This window comes from Abramis brama (assembly GCF_963993115.1).
Source record: "Abramis brama genome assembly, chromosome: 23".
NCBI classification, from domain to species: Eukaryota; Metazoa; Chordata; class Actinopteri; order Cypriniformes; family Leuciscidae; genus Abramis; species Abramis brama.
In genome coordinates, this window is record NC_139985.1 from 12,561,509 (window position 1) to 12,579,891 (window position 18,383).

Consider the following 18,383-nt stretch of genomic DNA (forward strand, 5'->3'; position numbering starts at 1 on the left):
CTGGGAATCTGTATATGCTCTCTTGATAGCCATCTTGACAAAAGATGACCTCAATCCTATAGCAGATCAGATATGAGATATACACAACTGGTTTAAATGTTCATTCACCGTTAAAGGGCACATAGGGTTGGTGGTCTGGTTTTCCATAAAATAGGACACGTGTTCTCTTCTCACAATACATTAGGCCACCATTTATTAAATTCTTACCTCAGAGGTATGAAATTATACAATATCCCACCTTTGATTGAAATGACTGAATCTGATCAAATATTCTGAAGACATACAGACGCGGACAGATGACCTGATACAAACATGTACGCAACAAACAGATCGCTGTAGTGCCGGTGGCACCGTGTGTCACTTACTTTGTAACCCAGAACAGCAGACTCATTGTCCATGGATTTAACATGATCCCACCTCACAGTAACCCAAGAACCCGCAACCTTCCATGCGACTTTACCTGGAGGGCGGTTGGGGGCTAGAAATGAAGATACAAACAACAGTAAGTCCACTGGCTTTCACACCATTCTCGGTGACAAAGACATTGGCAAGAATTGCAAATGTAGGACTGGTGGTGGCATCTGAACTGTTATGGAAGTTATATATCAGTTAACTATATAACTATATCAGTTTTTCTCCAGCATAAAAATTAAGACAGTTTTGTATGGAAGCTTGTTTCCACCACAGAATAAAACATAAAAAAGGTAAGTACGACTTTTTATCTCACAATTCTGACTTTTTTTCTTGCAATTCTGACGTTTAATCTCAGAATTGCGAGATATAAAGTCGCAATTGCGAGAAAAAAAGTCAGAATTGCGTGATATATAGTCACAATTGCGTGTTATAAAGTCTTTTTTTCCTTAGAATTGGACTTTATAACTCGCATTTGCGAGTTTCTATCTCACGATTCTGAGAAAAGATGTCAGAATTGCGAGATATAAACTCGCAATTGCAAGTTTATTTCTCGCAATTCTGACTTTATATCTCACAATTCTGACTTTATAACATGCAGTTGTGTTTACATCTTGCAATTCTGAGTTTTATAACGCAATTATGAGTTTTTATCTCACAATTCTGACATTATAACATGCAATTGCGACTTTATATCATGTAATTCCGACTTTATATCTCGCAATTCACAGAAAATAAAGTCAGAATTGCGAGATGTAAACTCGCAATTATATTTGAAAATGTTTTATTCTGTAGCGGAAACAAGCTTCCAGGGTTTTGAGTCGACTGCAAAGATGGCAACTTACAGAATGAAAAGTTAAGAAAACTCAAAATATCACGACAACGTGATACTTTTACTTCTCTCAACTTTTCCACCATTAAGCTACTAGCTTATGCAAGTTGGACATGAATCAACCTTTGTTGTTCCTGGAACAACATTCTTATCAACCACTGCCCTCTGATTTAAAGGGTACCCAGTAGGCATTTTTTTCATGAGCGATTTAAAGTCATGGGTCAAGGTTGAATTACTGTTGAATTTAAAATTTAGCAAATCGAATCAATGTTGATATCACAACGTTGTTTCAATATCTTATTTTTTGTTCAGATCTTTAATTTCAGCGTTGACTTTAAGTATTTTGTTAACCTATTTACAACATTTAGTATTAAACATTCTTTTAATGTTGTTTCAACATACTATCAATGTTAAAACACCAACTGAGAGTCTTTCAAATCACATTTCGAAGCTGAAGTTCGGTCATATGCCAGCTAGGTAGCGTTTGGGTGGAGATTGTTAGGAAAAATGTTCCAGAAGTCTCCAGAAACATGTTCTACTCATGTACCTATGCTCCCCGAGCCTGAAAATGAGGTCTTACGAGGTTTCTTGGTGATGACAGTGGTTCTTGGGGAGGGTGGGCCAGTGCCTGCACTGTTGTAGGCCAGTACGGTGACGTGATAAAGAGTGTTAGGCCTCAAACCCGTGACTCGTGCCATGTTCTCCAGCCCTGCAGTTCTCACCCGGTCCGCAGCTGCCTCACGTTCATGTTGTCGCCAGTAACGAATCTGTAACCAGAGCAAGTTGCCAATCTTAATCGTGTGAAAAGCTTATTTATACTGAAAAAAAAACCAGAATGCAAAATCTGTCCTCAAAAATAACAAATAATGGATTCATCTTTTGCTCCTGAAAGATGCAAAACTATGAAGATTAATGTTATGTATTAGACGATTCAATTAAATATAAGCTGCAAAAATACCCTTTGATACCAGTGAATTTCAAAGCACGGTTTTATCTAAAAGGAGGCGTCTTATCTAAATAATGTTCTTAATGTTCCTTGATCTGATCGAGACGTGGTGTTCTTAAAAAGGAACTAATGAGATAGCAGCACCTCGAATAGTTGCTTGTTCAACGGGCAAAGCTCACATATCCTGACGTGCCACCTCAGGTGGCCAACAATGACACACAATGGTCACCAAAACATCCATCAACTCCGTCATGCTATATATGTTTATCTATCCACAAAAAGAAATGTTATAGATATTAAAAGAATGGGTCTGTACTGACCTCATAACCCCGAAGAACTCCATTAATGTTCAGATGTTGAATGGGGTCCCAGGACACTTGAATCTCAAAAGCTGTCAGAGCAGTGGCATTAATCCTTCGTGGGGACACAGTAGGTTCTAAGGAAGATCAGAAAACATAAAACAGTAAAGTGATAATATCATACATTTGTTCATCATTTAATCTTTTTAGACTGGTAACATTTTTTATGTCAATTAAACAGTCATAATTTATTTGTAGTTAAATTTTTCACCCTCTCTCTGACCCTTTGAATTATGTAAGAAGAATATTGCAGCACTAACACACGAGTTGCACGTTTTGATGTTGGTTACAATATCATTTTCACTCTCTGTTAATTCATTAACAATAATTCATTACACTGTGACACGTGCATAAAATAATCTGATAATCTTAAAATATCGAAAGAATATGCAGAGCAGTTTGGTGTATTTTCAATTTTTTACTGTTATTATCAATTCTTGGGTTGCTAACTTTCACTACCTCAGTATCTGAACACAAAACTGGCATGTGTAAATGTGAGTGATTGTGCGTCATCTGTATGACATTGCAGAACTTCTGGGCAAGAAATTCTTGCAACACTGTTTCAATGTTTTTGTGAGGAAATTTTGAGATCTGAAAGTTACATTATGCATTCATAGCACAAAAAACTCACATAGTGTAATAAATGATCTCAGATGACAGAGGAAAATGTTATCATTGTATGACCTTTTTAGACGTTTCTATGAGACGTTTCTCCATTGTCTCCATTGTCTGCCCTCTAGTGATTAAGCAATGTCTAAGCAATCAGAATATAATGAATATTGCACAAAACATAATCCTTTACAGTATTTCTCTCACCCTCTTCTGCAGTGTGTACTACAGCAATCTGGCTGAAGGGACCTTCTCCTTTCTTGTTGTAGGCCTTGATCCTGACCTCAAAAGGGCAGTAGGCTGACAGACTCTCATTGCTGTAAACATATCGAGATGACTCCACGTGTGGAACCCTCACCACCGTCCATGTTGGCATGCCTTGCTTTCTGAACGCCAGGATATAACCAAAGCCATCTCCATTCTGATACTCCCTGACCATGGGCTGTAATTCATACCAGAGGAAATCGTTTTTTTATGTAATAGAAGGTGAGGGTTGAGTACTAAAGACACATTGATTGAAGGTATAAATCAAATATTATATGCAGTTAGAGCAACAGAGGTCCGTGGCACTTACAGTCCATGTAATGATAAGTTCATTACGGTTTCCTCCACCTCCACCAAGTCCGCTGGGCGCCACAGTTGGTGCTGCAAGACAAAATAATAACCCACATATACAGAGGAAAGAATACCCTACAATCTACCAACCATATTTATATGTGAAACCTCACTAATATTTTATGTCATTTTGGTTCTAATTCAGTTAAATTGTTGTGTGACACCAACAAATTTGTAATGGTTCTGACCTGCTTGCTTGGTTCGGACAGGCTGGGAGGGCATGCTTGGTTCTCCACTTCCCAGGATGTTGCTAGCAATGACCTGGAACTCATAATCCATCCAAGGTCGAAGATCTATCACATGTGCAGATTCAGCATTTCCTTCTATGTTTGCAGGGTCTGGAGGAACCATTAGCACACAATGACAGACAAACATCATCAGGATTACATCATGCTATAATACAAATACATTTCTCAAACTGGCATTCTGGATGGCTTTTGTCAAATAGCCCCGGGGGTTGTTATTAATATAATGTTAATAAGTTGGAATGAATATAATGTTATTATTATAAAAACTTGGGTTACACTTTATTTTAAGATGTCATTGTTACAGTGTAATTATACATTTAAGTACTGAGTAATATTAATTAACTACATGTACTTACTATAGTGATAGGGTAGGATCAGGATTTGGTTGAGGGTTAGTTGCATTTAATTATGCACAATTTACTGTTATTATGGTAAGTACATGTAAGATATGTAACAAGGACACTGTAAAATAAAGTGATACAAAAACTTGCTTATGTGTAATTTAAATGTAAATAGCTTTAATATCTTGGGTTTCCTGTACAGTTTACAGCATTAGTTAAAATATTTTCTTTCTTTTTTTGTTTATGAGAAAATTTGCCATGTACTGTATCGATACATCCCCAATTAATCAATATTGAATCAAAATCGGAATTGAAGTGAATAACTTGTGAATCGAAATCTAATTGAATGGTGAAATTAGCCCTGCTAAAAACAAAATCAACATAATTTTGTATGAGATATTGTAATATTATAGTTTAATGAAATATTTATATCATAAATTAAAAAAATAAATATTATAATATATTATTAATATTCCAAAATATTCCAATATCTAAAATGTTCAAAGTTGATTGACAGACCGATTTGATTATATCATTTGCAATGCTTTATGCAAGTGAGGGACTGTGAACAGTTTGGGGTTATAAACAAAACAAACAAAAAATCTAAAAAGTTTGAGAAATCCTGCTCTAATAAACAAATGTATTCATAATTCACAACATATGTTTGATTAAAAGCATCCTTGTAAAAAATAATTATGCAAAAATGTTCATTCTAACATTATGCAGCTGTTGTGTTTGCACGACACCTAAAGGACTCGTAACCTCACCTGTCCTCATCCTCTTCCAGTCGTGAGTCTGTGAGGAGCGGCCCAGGATGATATACTTGCCAATGGGACTGTGGTTGTCATATCCACGGCTCCATCTCAACTCAACCGATGTGTCGTTGACACTAGTCACCACTAAACCTCCAGGAGGTCCTGGTGGGCCTATAAAGAGAGAAACATTCAGCTTTGCCAGAGAATCTACAACAGTTTTGTCATACATTCATGTTCACACACACACAGTAAAAACATTATCAAAGCAGTGTAGTTGGGGTTGCTTTAAAAATAATCAGCATCAAACAGGCTTATGGAAACCAAACCCCCAGGATATAGATCTGCTAAATGTATATTTCATAACTCTACGTTTCATCAATTCTCACAGGGCTGAGTACCGAGAGTTGTCTGGCCAAAAACGATCAAGCTGAGGTAAAACACAAGAATGAGTTTTAGTAAGGTCTCTGTCACTGCTCAGCCAGCTGGAAGCCCTCACCCCTTACGACTAGCTTGGCCGAGGACACCGCGCTGTCCACCACCGTCTGGGCCGTGCAGGTATACGTGCCGGCATGACTGAGCTGTCCGTTCACAATCACCAGGTCACCAATCGTCTCTTTCTGTATAGAGACAATGAAAAGAAAAGTCAACTTTATTTAAAAAAAGAGTATTAACCCACTTTCACTTCATAAAACCATTTATTATATTTTTTTCATTAAATGCCTAATTCGTTGAGGCTTCAGATTTGGATTTTAAAATGTATCATGTCTAAAAGGGATTTACTTTGAAGTGAATCCTATTAAAGTTAATCTCAGAGTGTGAGAGGAGCCTGCTGCTATTGGAATACAAATTCAGATGGTTTTACTATTCTTTCTCATTTTAAATATTAAGAACATAACTAGATTTTTACATTTTATGAAGAAGTGGTATTTGCTTGCATGCTAGAGTGCAACAGCTATTTGGTTACTAAAGTGCTCTAAGTTGTTTTTAGCATGTTGCTATGCCATTTCTATTGCACAGCAAAGTGTTAAGTCTCTATGATCTTCCCAAGATATAGCTTGGATTAAGTTTATGGGATTTGTTGTTATATTATCATCTGCCAGGCAAATAGTCTGATTGCTTAAAAAAGCAATAACACCCCTCTCAAGCTGCAGTCTGGATAAATCAGTACCATGCAGTACAAAATCAAAATAACTTACAGTTACTACAGTTTGAAAGTTTGGAGTCAGTTTGAACAAAATTGAAACTTTTAGTCAGCAGGGAAGCATCAAATTGACGAGAAGTGACAGACAGAAAAAGCATTTATAACGTTATAAGAGTTTTCTATTTCGAATAGGAAATATTTTAGTTTCTGTTCATAAAAAATTCTGAAAAAAAGTTTCCAGTTTTTAAACACCCTTTAAAGCCAATGCTCACCCCCTCCAAGCGCCGATAGTGTCCATTTGATTCCTCTAGGTCCAACAGAACTCCATTGAGGGACCAGGTGAAGGTGAGGTCCATAGTAGGGTCATGTGATGCATGGCATTGCAGAGAGACATTTTCACCCTGATTGATGTCAGCATTAGAGGGTGCTAGAGTGATTTTTGTGGCATCTGTTTGACAGAACAAGATGAAAAACATATTTATACACTGAAAGCATTTGAGTCCACAATAAAATGCTGATGAGTACTGAAAATTAGCATCTTAGAGGTTTACATGCAGATCAATTGCCGAAAATGCACTCAGGCTTGATATTGAGACATAAGAGAAGATATGTGCACAATGAATATGCAGACAGACAGATGATAAAAGTGTTTACTTGGAGCTAGGCTAAAAAGTCTAGGTGTGTCGAGAAAAGTACAGATTTTTCTTAACCGTTAATGACCTTTCCGAAATAACAAAACACTGTTTATGGGTTTTATGTGATATTACACATTTCCAAGAGTAATCTGTGCAAAACAGATAACCTGAGACCTTTAAAATAGGTAAACCAAAGAAATAAGGTATTGTTACCTCTGACAGACAGGTGTCCTGTGCTGTTGGCCTTGCCAAGGTAGTTTTCTGCAAAGCAGGTGTACTTCCCCTCATCGGCACGACTGATGTTGAATATCCACAGAAGCCCGTCTGGAGTGACTGTTATCCTGGACAGAGTTCATCATATGGTCTTTCTGACATCACTGTACCCAAAGCATCTTCAAACAAACTCACAAAGCAATTTTTTCTGTGTCAAAACCAAAATATATTAAGCTCGAAACATTTAAGAGGTCTTTGAAACACTTAATTATTACTGGATTACCTAGTACTATTGGTCAGTAGCTCTGTGCCACGGCTCCAGAAGAGAGTGGGTTTGGGAGCCGCCCGAGGTTTACACTCCAATTTAACCTGTCCACCACGGGCAGCAGGAACCAGCTTACGCACTGGATTTAACCTGAAGTCCGGAGCCTGGACTGAAATAGGGTGACAGGACGGGGCAGGAAGGGAGATGGGTAACCATTGAGAGGATTTAAACACAGATCATATTATAACTGGGGTTCAGGCATGACTGGGTGGGCAGAAGGGGATCTGAAGTGCATTAAGGTAGATAACAAGAGAAACATGTTAATGTTTATGAAATAATATTCTGATTTGTTTTCATTCAGTTGTGCTCACCTTGAACTCTGAGCTCAGCGTTTGAGTAAATGGTGCCATGTTTGTTTTCGCCCACACACTGATACATCCCGGAATCCTCCAGGGCGAGGTTACTGATCCTCAGTCGCCCATTATTCACTTCCACGCGGTCCTGCACACAGGTACGAGTACGATTGTGTAAGAGACATGATGCACATGCATATTAACGCCAGCAGAGGGCCACACAACATACCTCTTGTCAATTTACCAACGGCTAAAGAAAGATAATGAGCAGGTTATTCACTGTCACATCTCACTGCCTTCAAGACATGAAGAGTTTTCTAAAAAATGAGTTAACATATATCAGTCTGAGTCTTGACAGCAAGAGGTTCCGTTCAATTCTGATAACACACACACTGTTAGATGACGATCCGGCTAAAGTGTGTGTGTGTGTGTGTGTGTGTGTATGGCTGACCTGTGTGATGAGGGGCTGTCCGTTACGGAACCAGCGAATGGTGGGTCTTGGTTTGCCCGCAGCGGCACAGCTCCACTGCAGTTCTGAACTGATTTCCACCTCAGAGTCACTCATGACCTGAAGCCACTCAGGCTGGGCTGGAGAGCGAGAACACACACAAACCAGCAGATTAACACACATCAATCCACTTATTAGATAAAGTTTTCATTTAATTTATTTCATTATTTTAATATTATTTATATACTATTATATAATTTCTTAATATTTTGGGTTAGCTTTTACTTCATTTAATTTTAGTACAACCCCATTTTTTAGAAAACATTTAGTAAAATTCAAGATTCAGTGATTTGTTAATTCTATTGAACCTTTATTTAATTAACTAAAGTACAAAGAAAAGATTTATAGAGTTTTCACTGACCACCTTAATTGTATTTTGTAAATATAAACGCATTTTGATGGTTGCAACACACTCCAAAAAAGTTGGGACAGAGGCACAATAAAAGTGAAAAGATTAAAGAATGTCCAAGTTAAACTGTTTTTGCATGAGAAACTGTCATGCTACTGTGTTAAATACAGCCACATGGGCTCTGGAGTACTTTGAAAAACTGTTGTCACTTAACACAGTCTACCGCTGCATCAAGAATTGCAACTTGAATCTGTTATGCAAGAAGAAAGCTATACTGTACATCTGTTCTAGAGATGCTGCTAAATTCTCTGGGCCCGAGCTCATCTCAGATGGTCCAAAACACAGTGGAAATGTGTGCTGTGGTCAGATGAGTCCCCATTTCAGCTTGGTTTTGGGAAAAACGGGCATTGTCCGTTAGTCCCACTTAGTCCCAAAGACGAAATGGGCCATCCAGAGTTTCATCAACGACAGGTGCAAAAGCAAACATCTATCATGGTATGAGGGTGCATCAGTGCAAACAGCATGGGTGACTTGCATTTGTGTGGAGGTACCATTGACGTGGAGGCGTATATTGGGATTGTACAGAGACGTATACTGCCATCAAGATGACATCTTTCCTGGGAAGCAAGCCTGCAATCCAGATCTGTCTCTTATTGAAAATGTATGGCCCATAATGACAAGGAGAAACAGACAATGGCGATCACAGACTGTTGAACAGCTGTCTTGTATTAGGAGAGATTGGGAAAAAAACTTCAACAATCAGTGTCCTTAATTCCCAAGCTATTTAAAAGTGCAATCAAAAGGAAAGAAGATGACACATTGGTAAACATGCCTCTGTCCCAACTTTTTTGGAGTGTGTTGCCACCTTGGTCAGTAAAACACTGGAAATCTTTTCTTTGTACATTTGTCAATTAGATAAAGAGAATTAACAAATCACAGATTCTTGAAGTTATTGCATTTTACAAAATGTCCCAACTTTTCTGGAAATGGGGTTGTAATTTTGTCAAATTGATTTGCTAATTTTTATTTGTTTGTTTTTATATTTCAATTTAATATTCAATTTAAGTTTTAGTTTTATTAATTTATTTCTTTTTATAAATTAAACAATTCGTTTCAGTTAATTGCCAAGGCAACATTTCTAATTTTCTTTTTTTTTTTTCAGTTTAAAGTATTCCTCTATTATGCTTTTTCGGATATTACCTTTCATGTAGTTTGTAATATAGCTGTCTGTGAATGAAAAAGATCTGCAAAGTTTCAAAGATTCAAAGCGCATGATAATTCCAGTCCCACTTCCTGCACGAACCTACGTCGGTTTGAAACAAATTAGCATGGTCTATGGTTTTCATTGGCTGCCCGTAAACAACGTCTACTTTGACCCTCAAACACTATAGTTGTAGCTGAAGCCTGGTGGAGTTGGGTTTGTGTTGTTGACATATCAAAAATACACTGTTTTCTGTAAACCTATTGTAGGAGACCACCAAGGAAAATTAGGAACATTTAAAATTGCATAATTGGGGCACTTTAAGTTTTTCATCTAACAATTATATTTTATTTTATTTTATTTCAATGACATTTTTTTTAAATTGTTTTAATTAACAATAACAACACTGTTATACACAACGTTTTATGTCACATCAAACATCTACTAAAGTTAACGAGAGGAAAGGGTATTTATGTAAGTCTAGTTCTGACATCATGCCTACCTTGCACAGTAACGCGCCCCTGATGTGTCTCACGACCCTCTGAGTTGTAAACCTCACACTCATACATGCCCTCGTCATCAAAATTCAGTTCAGGAATAATTAGAATGGGTCTTTCCGCACTTGCTCCGACCTTAGGGGGCAAAATCCCATCCACCTTCCTCCAGCGGATTTTAGGAATGGGACTAAGGGAGGAAAGTAAAGAGCATAAAAGATGATGTTAGAGAAAAAAGTTACATCTTTATAGTTGACTGAGTTATGGATTATGTTGAACACAGCAGTGTGTGTTCAACACAGCAGTGATCTCCGAAGGGAAGTGGGAAGCTACAGGGGACTTACTTGCCATAGGCAAAGCATTCAAGCTGTGCAGTTTGTCCTGATAATGCATATGTCTCAGCAGGAAAACGCACTCGGATATTCGGGGCGGCTTTCCTTGGATTTGCTGTAGAACCAAGGAAAAAAAACAAGATAAGAGTTTTTTTTGATAACAGCAAGAAACAGCTTGTTTCTTGTTTCAGAGGGAAATACAGATCTTAGTTTGAACTAACCATCAGGGTAAACAGTGAGCTGGACAGCTTTGCTGAAGATGCTCTTGGTGCTGATGTCCATATTGATGGTGGTGAAGCAGAAATAGTTGCCTGTGTCATTGGCTCTAGCATTAGCAAGGTATAAGTTACCAGTCACCTGAGAAACAAACCATCTGCCCGCCTCTGGCTGGATGAAGTTGGGGAACTCATTGATGAACCAGCGGTAGGACAAAGCTTGGTGGAAGCAAATGGATGCAAGATGTAACATATTTGATGAAATAAATAGACTGACCAGGATAAATAGTACAGAGTGAAAGGTTTTGCTGACTGATAGTGTATGTGTGTACCTGGGTAATGAGCTGGTGGCTGGCAGGCAAGAAAGGTTCCCATACCCTCATGGACCGTCTGAGGGCTTCTGCTTTCAGGAGGGAAATCATGGAGATCTAAAAAACACACATTTATCAGTAGCGGTAGTGTGCAATTTCATCTAGTGCTGCTTTTATTCAGAAAGGTCTAATTTTCACACTTGGACAACAATAATGGTTAGAGTTGTACTCACAGCCAAATTTGAGGTTAGCCATACGGCTAACTATAGTGCCACAGCGGTTGATGGCAAGACACTGGTATGACCCACCATCTCGCCCATTCTGGGGATTATTGATCACAAGGTTTCCTGCGACCTGTGTGTAGTGCGAATCCTCAACAAATGCTATTTCAGTGCCGTTCACACGCCACCTGTGAGAAATCACATACAAGATCTAAATTCAATAGCCAGAAGACTGTCAAAAAGTGGAAAATCAATGATTTATTTAATTTTGGCAAACAAGTAGTACATTTTGGGGACAGCATACATAATGTTTTTTTTTTTGTTTGTTTTTTTTTATCAGAATTTGTGCATTTTTTAATCAGTTTTTTTTTTTTTTTTGGAAATATTTTAACCTCATAAAAATAGGGAGGTTTTTAAATACTTGAGAAGCAAACTTGTATATTGAGACATGTTTTCAGAGAACATATCAAGATCAGGCTTATTTTTCATAAAAACATTCCAATGTTATATTTTCCAAAAATATTTTCTACAATGTCTGTGTAAAAGGATAGGTCATACTAATGAAGTAAAGGCCTTGTTTTGTTCAATAAGGTGTAAGTGACAAAAATCTGATCTGAGTACCGGTAAATAGCAGCAGGGCTGGCGCGAGCCTGGCAGCTCAGGGTCACCTTGCCTTCTGGCATCCCCTCAGGGTAAATCAGACTATATGGCTGCTCCTCAAACACCGGCCCACTGTCGTGACCCGACACACACACATCCCCACCTACAAAAAAACGTGCACACAAACAGTCTTAGAGAAACATTTCAACAAACATTGTCACAAAAAAAAATGCTTTTTAGTCAAACAAAACAGGTTCTTTATATATCAAATTTGAGTCAAGACTGAAGTGTTAATGGCCTTTTAACATAATGATGTTTGAACCAACAACCTTCTGGTTCTATCCCCGGATGATTAACTATTAAAAGCACTCTAAACAAAAGTCAAGGGTATAGTAAAATATCCTTGAGAGTAATGTATATCAAGTAGTTTTGTCATGCTCAGGTCTTTTGTTCTGCCTTCTTTGTCAGCTAGTGTACTGTGCCAAACAGACAGATACAGGGGGGCTGTGCGTGCCGAACAACTCCAGTGTATTTGCACTCAGAGTGGGAATGTTCTCCACCCGGGGAAAGTCAGCAGGGGATTCAAGCTGTCAGATATAATTGCATGCACTCAGATATTTTGACAGAACAAGGGGAACAGGGGAGTTTGAAGACATACAGTAAAGTCTCCAGGTTGCCATGAACGCATCTGATGCATTATGAATTGGGTAAAGAATAAGCTTGGATTATTTGGGACCACATTTGTCTCAGTATGCAGATTTGGGTTTGGAATTTGGCTTTTTTTTTTACTCTTAAATAAATGGGTGTTTCTTATGGATTTGGGACTGTGTGTTTTCGAATAAACCAAATTTTTAAGAAAACTTTCTTAAGGATTTTAAGAGTAAAACATCATTCTTAAAACAAGACAAAAATACTTTTAATAGATTTGAATAGATTACGATTTTTTTCAGTGACTGTGTGTGCGCTTAGATTTATAAATTTGTAATTTAAAATTTTAATTTAAAAATTTAAAATTCATTGGAGATCTACATGTGTGTGTTCAAATGAGTGTGTGTATGCAGTTCTGGTGAGACCCTAGGGAAATAAGAGAGAGGCAGAGTAGGAGAGATGAGTTGAGAAGGGGAACCGGCTCCCCAGGAGGTTTTCTGCTCTGAGATAACAGTGAAATTCAGTGGAAATTCAGCAGTTGGCTGCTTCCAGTAATGGGAATAAACAGATCCAAACTGCCACTTAATTTTTTTTCCACTTTCTCTTAAGTCTCTCAACAGATCATCACAGTCTCTTTGTGTAGTTACTTCTGTGTAATAGACTAGAACACAGTAATTATTTGTTAGCCAATTCAATCTGAATGCCTGCGATAAAACATCTGTACATTGGATCTCAGCATAATTTATATGAGAATAAGTATGTTGGTGTATATTCTCAAATGATTTGTTCCTGTCCATGCCCATTACACAGTTTTGTTGTTTACACTGACAATTTCTATTTCAAATAAATTCAGTTTTTTTTTTTTAAACTTTCTATTCAAAGGATCATGAAAAAAAATCCACAAAAATATTAAGCAGCACAAATGTTTTCGACATTGATAATAAATGTTTCTTGAGCACCAAATCAGTGCATTAGAATGATTTCTGATGGATCATGTGACTGAAGTAATGACTGCTGAAAATTCAGCTTCGCCATCACAGGAATAAATTGCTATTTAAAATATATTAAAATAGAAAACAGTTATTTTAAGGGGTTAGTTCCTAATTTCGTTCCAAACCCGTAAGACTTTCGTTCAATGGAATACAAATAAAGATATTTTTTATAAAATCTGAGAGATATCTGTCCCTCCATTGACAGCTACGCAACTACCACTATGATGCTTAAAAAGTTCATAAAGAGATCGTAAAACAATATGAATTGAGCAGTTTAGTCCAAATTTTCTGAAGAGACATGATCGCATTGATTGAATGGTCACTTATGTTGGTCAGACGGCGGTTCCTGGCCACAATTTTCTGCAAAATGGACCACATTTTACGCCTGTGAGACTAGGACAACTTTGACTAGAGTGCCGTTTGCCAAGTTAATAGCATTATGGACAGAACCACATTTTTATCAATGTTTAATGGGGCCGGGATTACTTTAGCTGCCAAAAACACCTCTCAAGTAAATCAAATCCCTTCTGCCCACTGATCTAAGATAACACATTGAATAATTAATCTGAATTTGTGGCCCCCCACTGATGCACAACCCTAAAACCACACATCCCAGACACCATCAAAGTGACAACGTACATTTCAATGATGTTTTAACAAGAGATATGCTGGAGCAGAGGGAATACAGAAAAAAACAACGGGTGAAGTTTGGCTAATGGGGGAAGGGCTGAGCAAGACCCACTAAGTATATTTGCAAATGGGATCTTAAATGAGATGAGATGATGGGAGACAATGACATAAACATAGCCATTATGTTAAGACTGTCTTAAGTACTAGTATGACCATCTAGCAGTTAGTCAAGGGGTAATCAGTCTTACTTTTTAGCATCAAATTAGACCAATCTCTGTTTTTATGTAACTGACTTAAAAGTTATGAACAGTTTTAAAGAAAACAATTTGAAGGTTAACTTGTAAAACTAGTCTTAGCAGTTTATGCAACCGGCACTTGATCATACTTACCCAATGCGTAGCTCAGAACCAGAGAGCTGAGAGACAGCAGACACAACAGAATCCTCATCCTCTTACCGCAACCACACCCAGACGAGAGATGCTTTCAGCTCCTTGGGAAGAAAAAACAGAAAGCCACATGACTCTCCACAAAAAAAAAACCTTTGTTGAGATTAGAGATGAAACGGTACACACTGAAATGTGTGTACCAAGTGAAGTTGTCAACAAAAATCAACAAATAGCAGCACTATGCACTTTTTTTTTTACAATGATGGCAAGATTTGAAATGAACCAAAAATGTTGGTTGAGTGACTTACAACATAAAAGCCGGTTCAAATGTACAGCAGTGCATAGAAATTAGTCTGATCAAAAATGGCAAACATTATGCTTAATGCTTAACAGTATTTACAGTTTTTTCAAATCACAGTAATCCAATACGTTTTTAATGATAATTAAAATATGAAACTATAATACTAATCGTCTAAATTTTTAGCACAGTTTATCATTTCTCATCATCCCTAGTTGAGATAGAGGCTGGTATGAGATGAGTTTTGTTAGATAGGCTTCTAGTTAATAAAGCTTGCTGTTGATTTATTCTGTTTTTCTTTGTCCTTTTCAAACCTCACTGCTGAGGAGAATCATAACAGCTTGGTCCAACCAATGTGAGGACGCATGTTTTCAATTGGCTACAAATTGTGAGTTATTCTGACACTGTACTCTTCTGACACCCTGAAAACCTAATTCTACACTGTCATATTCACCGGTCCCTTGCCCTGATGTGTCACCTGCTGATGCACGGCTTGGAGCCGGGGCTAATAAAACAGGGGCATGTTACTCAAATTGTTTTACGGCTAAATTGACAAGAAAGCAACGGGCAGCAGCTGTTTTGCACCATTCACCATCCGGTCGTCACATCTGCTTCAAGTGTACAGGATTGTTTCCTCCACTGTGCAACATAACCCCCCAGCCCTGTAATTGGCAATTGCACATCTTTTCCCTGGCTCAAGTAATGGCAATCGCAGCAAGGGCTGCTGCTCTGTGGTTCCCGGTGAGTCTGCAGGCGAAGGTGAGAACCATGGAGCGTCAGCACAGATGTGCTGTTTGTGATGTGAACGTTCCTTTGGAAGCGTCCCAGCGGTCGTTTATAGGGGTTTAAAAGGGAGAGAAAGGGCCTTTCATCAGAGAAATTTCTTAATTACACCAAACAAGACTCTGATTGCCACCTGACTGCAATCCAAATGCTTGTTTTATCAGCACTACTTTGTTGTGTTGTCACAGTCTTTTCAACCGCACTCTACTTAGCATGGTATAATGTGCTGGCTGCCAGGATGTGGCTGACATGATTTTCCTCATGCCGCAGTAGATCTATGCATGAATTTGAGAGGGATGTTTGTCAAGGAATGCACAAATCACCAATGCTACACATTTACAGTGAGTTCTCTGTTATGTTTTGATTTACCGTATATGGCATCAAACACACATATAATTACATTTCTTTGCAGTCCGTCTACCCTTCTCTATCATCAGCGATAGCCTGGGACCAAAAACAGTGCAATAATTCCCCACTATCACAATGATAATATAATTCAACTATAATTAATAATTCCACTATAATTCAAACTTATTTTCACTATATTCTTTTAAATAAAATATGTATACTATATTTAAAATAAAATGTTACTTTATTTGTATTTATTAATTGTTTATTATTATTTTTGTTCTCAAATTGTTGTTTTAATATTGCAAAAGCAACACTTTAAACAACAAAATTATACTATAAAAAAATTAAATGTTTAGATCCTGTAAAAACATACTTATTTAAAATAATATAAGTAATGGGGGCACATTTGATTGCATTTTGAAACCAGTTAGATTTTTGTGTATTTCTCAGGTTCACACCTCCCTACAGTGAATCATGCCTCTTTTTCAAACACTGTTCAGTTAAAATCTCTTATTTTGCTGTGTTTGCTTCAAACCTCAGAGCTGAGGAGAATCATAACAGCTTGTCCAGCCAAAATGAGGGTACACGGCTGAGTGCTTTCTGTTGGCGACAAATTCCACACATAGAAACAGAGTGAGTCTGGCAATGTATATAGTAATATCATATTAACAAAGCGAATTGAAAAAAGTGTTTTTCTAAGTAACTAAGTAACAGGATTTCAATTAACTTGATTCATATCACATCTACTGAACGTTGCAATTAATTACTCTGCAGATTTGTGCTGGGAGATTGTAGTCTCGGGTAGCCAGACCTTCAGACTGACGGCAGAAGGTCTGGATTCAATTGCAGCTTTCATTGGCCAAGGATTGCCCAAGAGGATGTCTGACCAACCGACATGTAAAGCAACCAATCACACGTTTTGTTCAGCGTCATGTTTAGGGGTGTGAAAATGTAAAGTAGATGTCCCCGCAATAAAAGGCCGGCGTGCAATTCATTCAAGAATGTTGTGCAAGTTTACAGCAACAATGGCACAACAATAATGCTATGAACTTCCCATACCTTCAAAAATCCAGTGAATAGTTGATCCTTATCATCCTTATAAGTATTGGCCTCATGACAGCTTTGTTTCCAGATTGACCATTAAAGAACGTGACACACACATCTCCCGAAAATTCTGGAGAATTCAACCAATCAGATTATAACTTAGAAACTCTAAAAGTGTTTCCTATATTCTGTGCCATATGCATCAGACGTTTCAGTCAACGGTCCATGGGTGTGACGTCTGAGGCTGAGACTACCGTCGTTGCAGCTTGTATGCCAGTCTGTGACCTTTTTCCTCCCTTTATATCCTATTATATATTTGCTTTGTATATGTAAATTGGTTTGGACATTCTGCCCACGACAGCCCATCTGAAAAAGTCGTAGTGTTCCCTTTGGCCATTCCATCCCTGCCTACCATCATACATTCATCTCTGAGTCCTTCCTTTTTTCTATAAAAAGTCAAGTTTCTTGTAGGACTCAAGGACTGCCTAAGGCAATGACTCTTTTACTGTCACCATGACATCTGCTAATGGGACAAACCCCCACCCCCGCCCTCCAAAATGGATATTTCCCGGCAGGTGGCCTATTTAAGTCAGACGTCCATGTAGAAACTTAACAAGAAGAAAAAAAACATATCTAAAGAATTTATCAGTCTATATACCTTTATCCTCAAGTTCTGTTGGGCACCTGCTTAAAAACGAAGTGGTTCTGCATTCAAAAATATATATATATATCCTGGTCTACAAGCCAAATTCCTATATGTTTCAACTGATATAGCAAAAAATATCTAGAGGGTCTGAATATTCCTAAAGTAAATCAAATTGTTATTCACTGAACCAATCCAAGACTGATCTAAAATGTATGGCTTAGTGTCCCCAAGTCATGGCCTTGTCACCAAATAAATATTCAGTGTTTGCAATCTGAGTTTGCCGATAAAGTTAACTCTGGACAGCTGAATTATAATGATGATCCATGCAGAAAAAGCACATCTATATGCTTTGCAAAAAAACAGATGTCAAAGACACTTATTTGAAAACGACATTATTTTTTGGTTTACTGTGCATTCGCAGGAGCCTCCCTTACCAATTCTCTAACAAGAAAATAAATACTTATGTGTCTTATGAGTCACTCCAGTCCACAGCAAATCTAAACAGTTCTATGGATTCAACACCATGAGCATCTCTTTTATAAATATTCATGCCATGATTAGCTGTTTACTGTGATTGTTTGCTCAGAGCAGTGTAATCTGAGTGAGTGTCTGAACAGTGACACAAAGCTCGAACTTACTGTTTTCAGACTG

The 18,383-nt window shown here is 37.8% G+C and overlaps 1 protein-coding gene across 1 annotated transcript in view; it reads right to left on the reverse strand.

Moving 5' to 3' along the window:
• Positions 1–18,383, reverse strand: part of cntn2 (contactin 2) — a 29,798-nt gene that overhangs the window by 3,208 nt on the left and 8,207 nt on the right. Inside the window, exons 2-21 of the mRNA XM_084100382.1 lie at positions 14,614–14,714; positions 11,976–12,117; positions 11,367–11,542; positions 11,155–11,250; positions 10,829–11,041; positions 10,620–10,722; positions 10,284–10,465; positions 8,175–8,311; positions 7,742–7,871; positions 7,389–7,539; positions 7,106–7,233; positions 6,530–6,705; positions 5,613–5,733; positions 5,129–5,287; positions 3,961–4,110; positions 3,732–3,802; positions 3,365–3,599; positions 2,510–2,625; positions 1,824–2,010; positions 366–478 (exon numbers count right to left, since the gene is read on the reverse strand). Of these exons, the coding sequence (XP_083956508.1) occupies positions 366–478; positions 1,824–2,010; positions 2,510–2,625; positions 3,365–3,599; positions 3,732–3,802; positions 3,961–4,110; positions 5,129–5,287; positions 5,613–5,733; positions 6,530–6,705; positions 7,106–7,233; positions 7,389–7,539; positions 7,742–7,871; positions 8,175–8,311; positions 10,284–10,465; positions 10,620–10,722; positions 10,829–11,041; positions 11,155–11,250; positions 11,367–11,542; positions 11,976–12,117; positions 14,614–14,671 (2,844 nt within the window). The 5' untranslated portion in view covers positions 14,672–14,714. The remainder of the gene's footprint in view (positions 1–365; positions 479–1,823; positions 2,011–2,509; positions 2,626–3,364; positions 3,600–3,731; positions 3,803–3,960; positions 4,111–5,128; positions 5,288–5,612; positions 5,734–6,529; positions 6,706–7,105; positions 7,234–7,388; positions 7,540–7,741; positions 7,872–8,174; positions 8,312–10,283; positions 10,466–10,619; positions 10,723–10,828; positions 11,042–11,154; positions 11,251–11,366; positions 11,543–11,975; positions 12,118–14,613; positions 14,715–18,383) is intronic.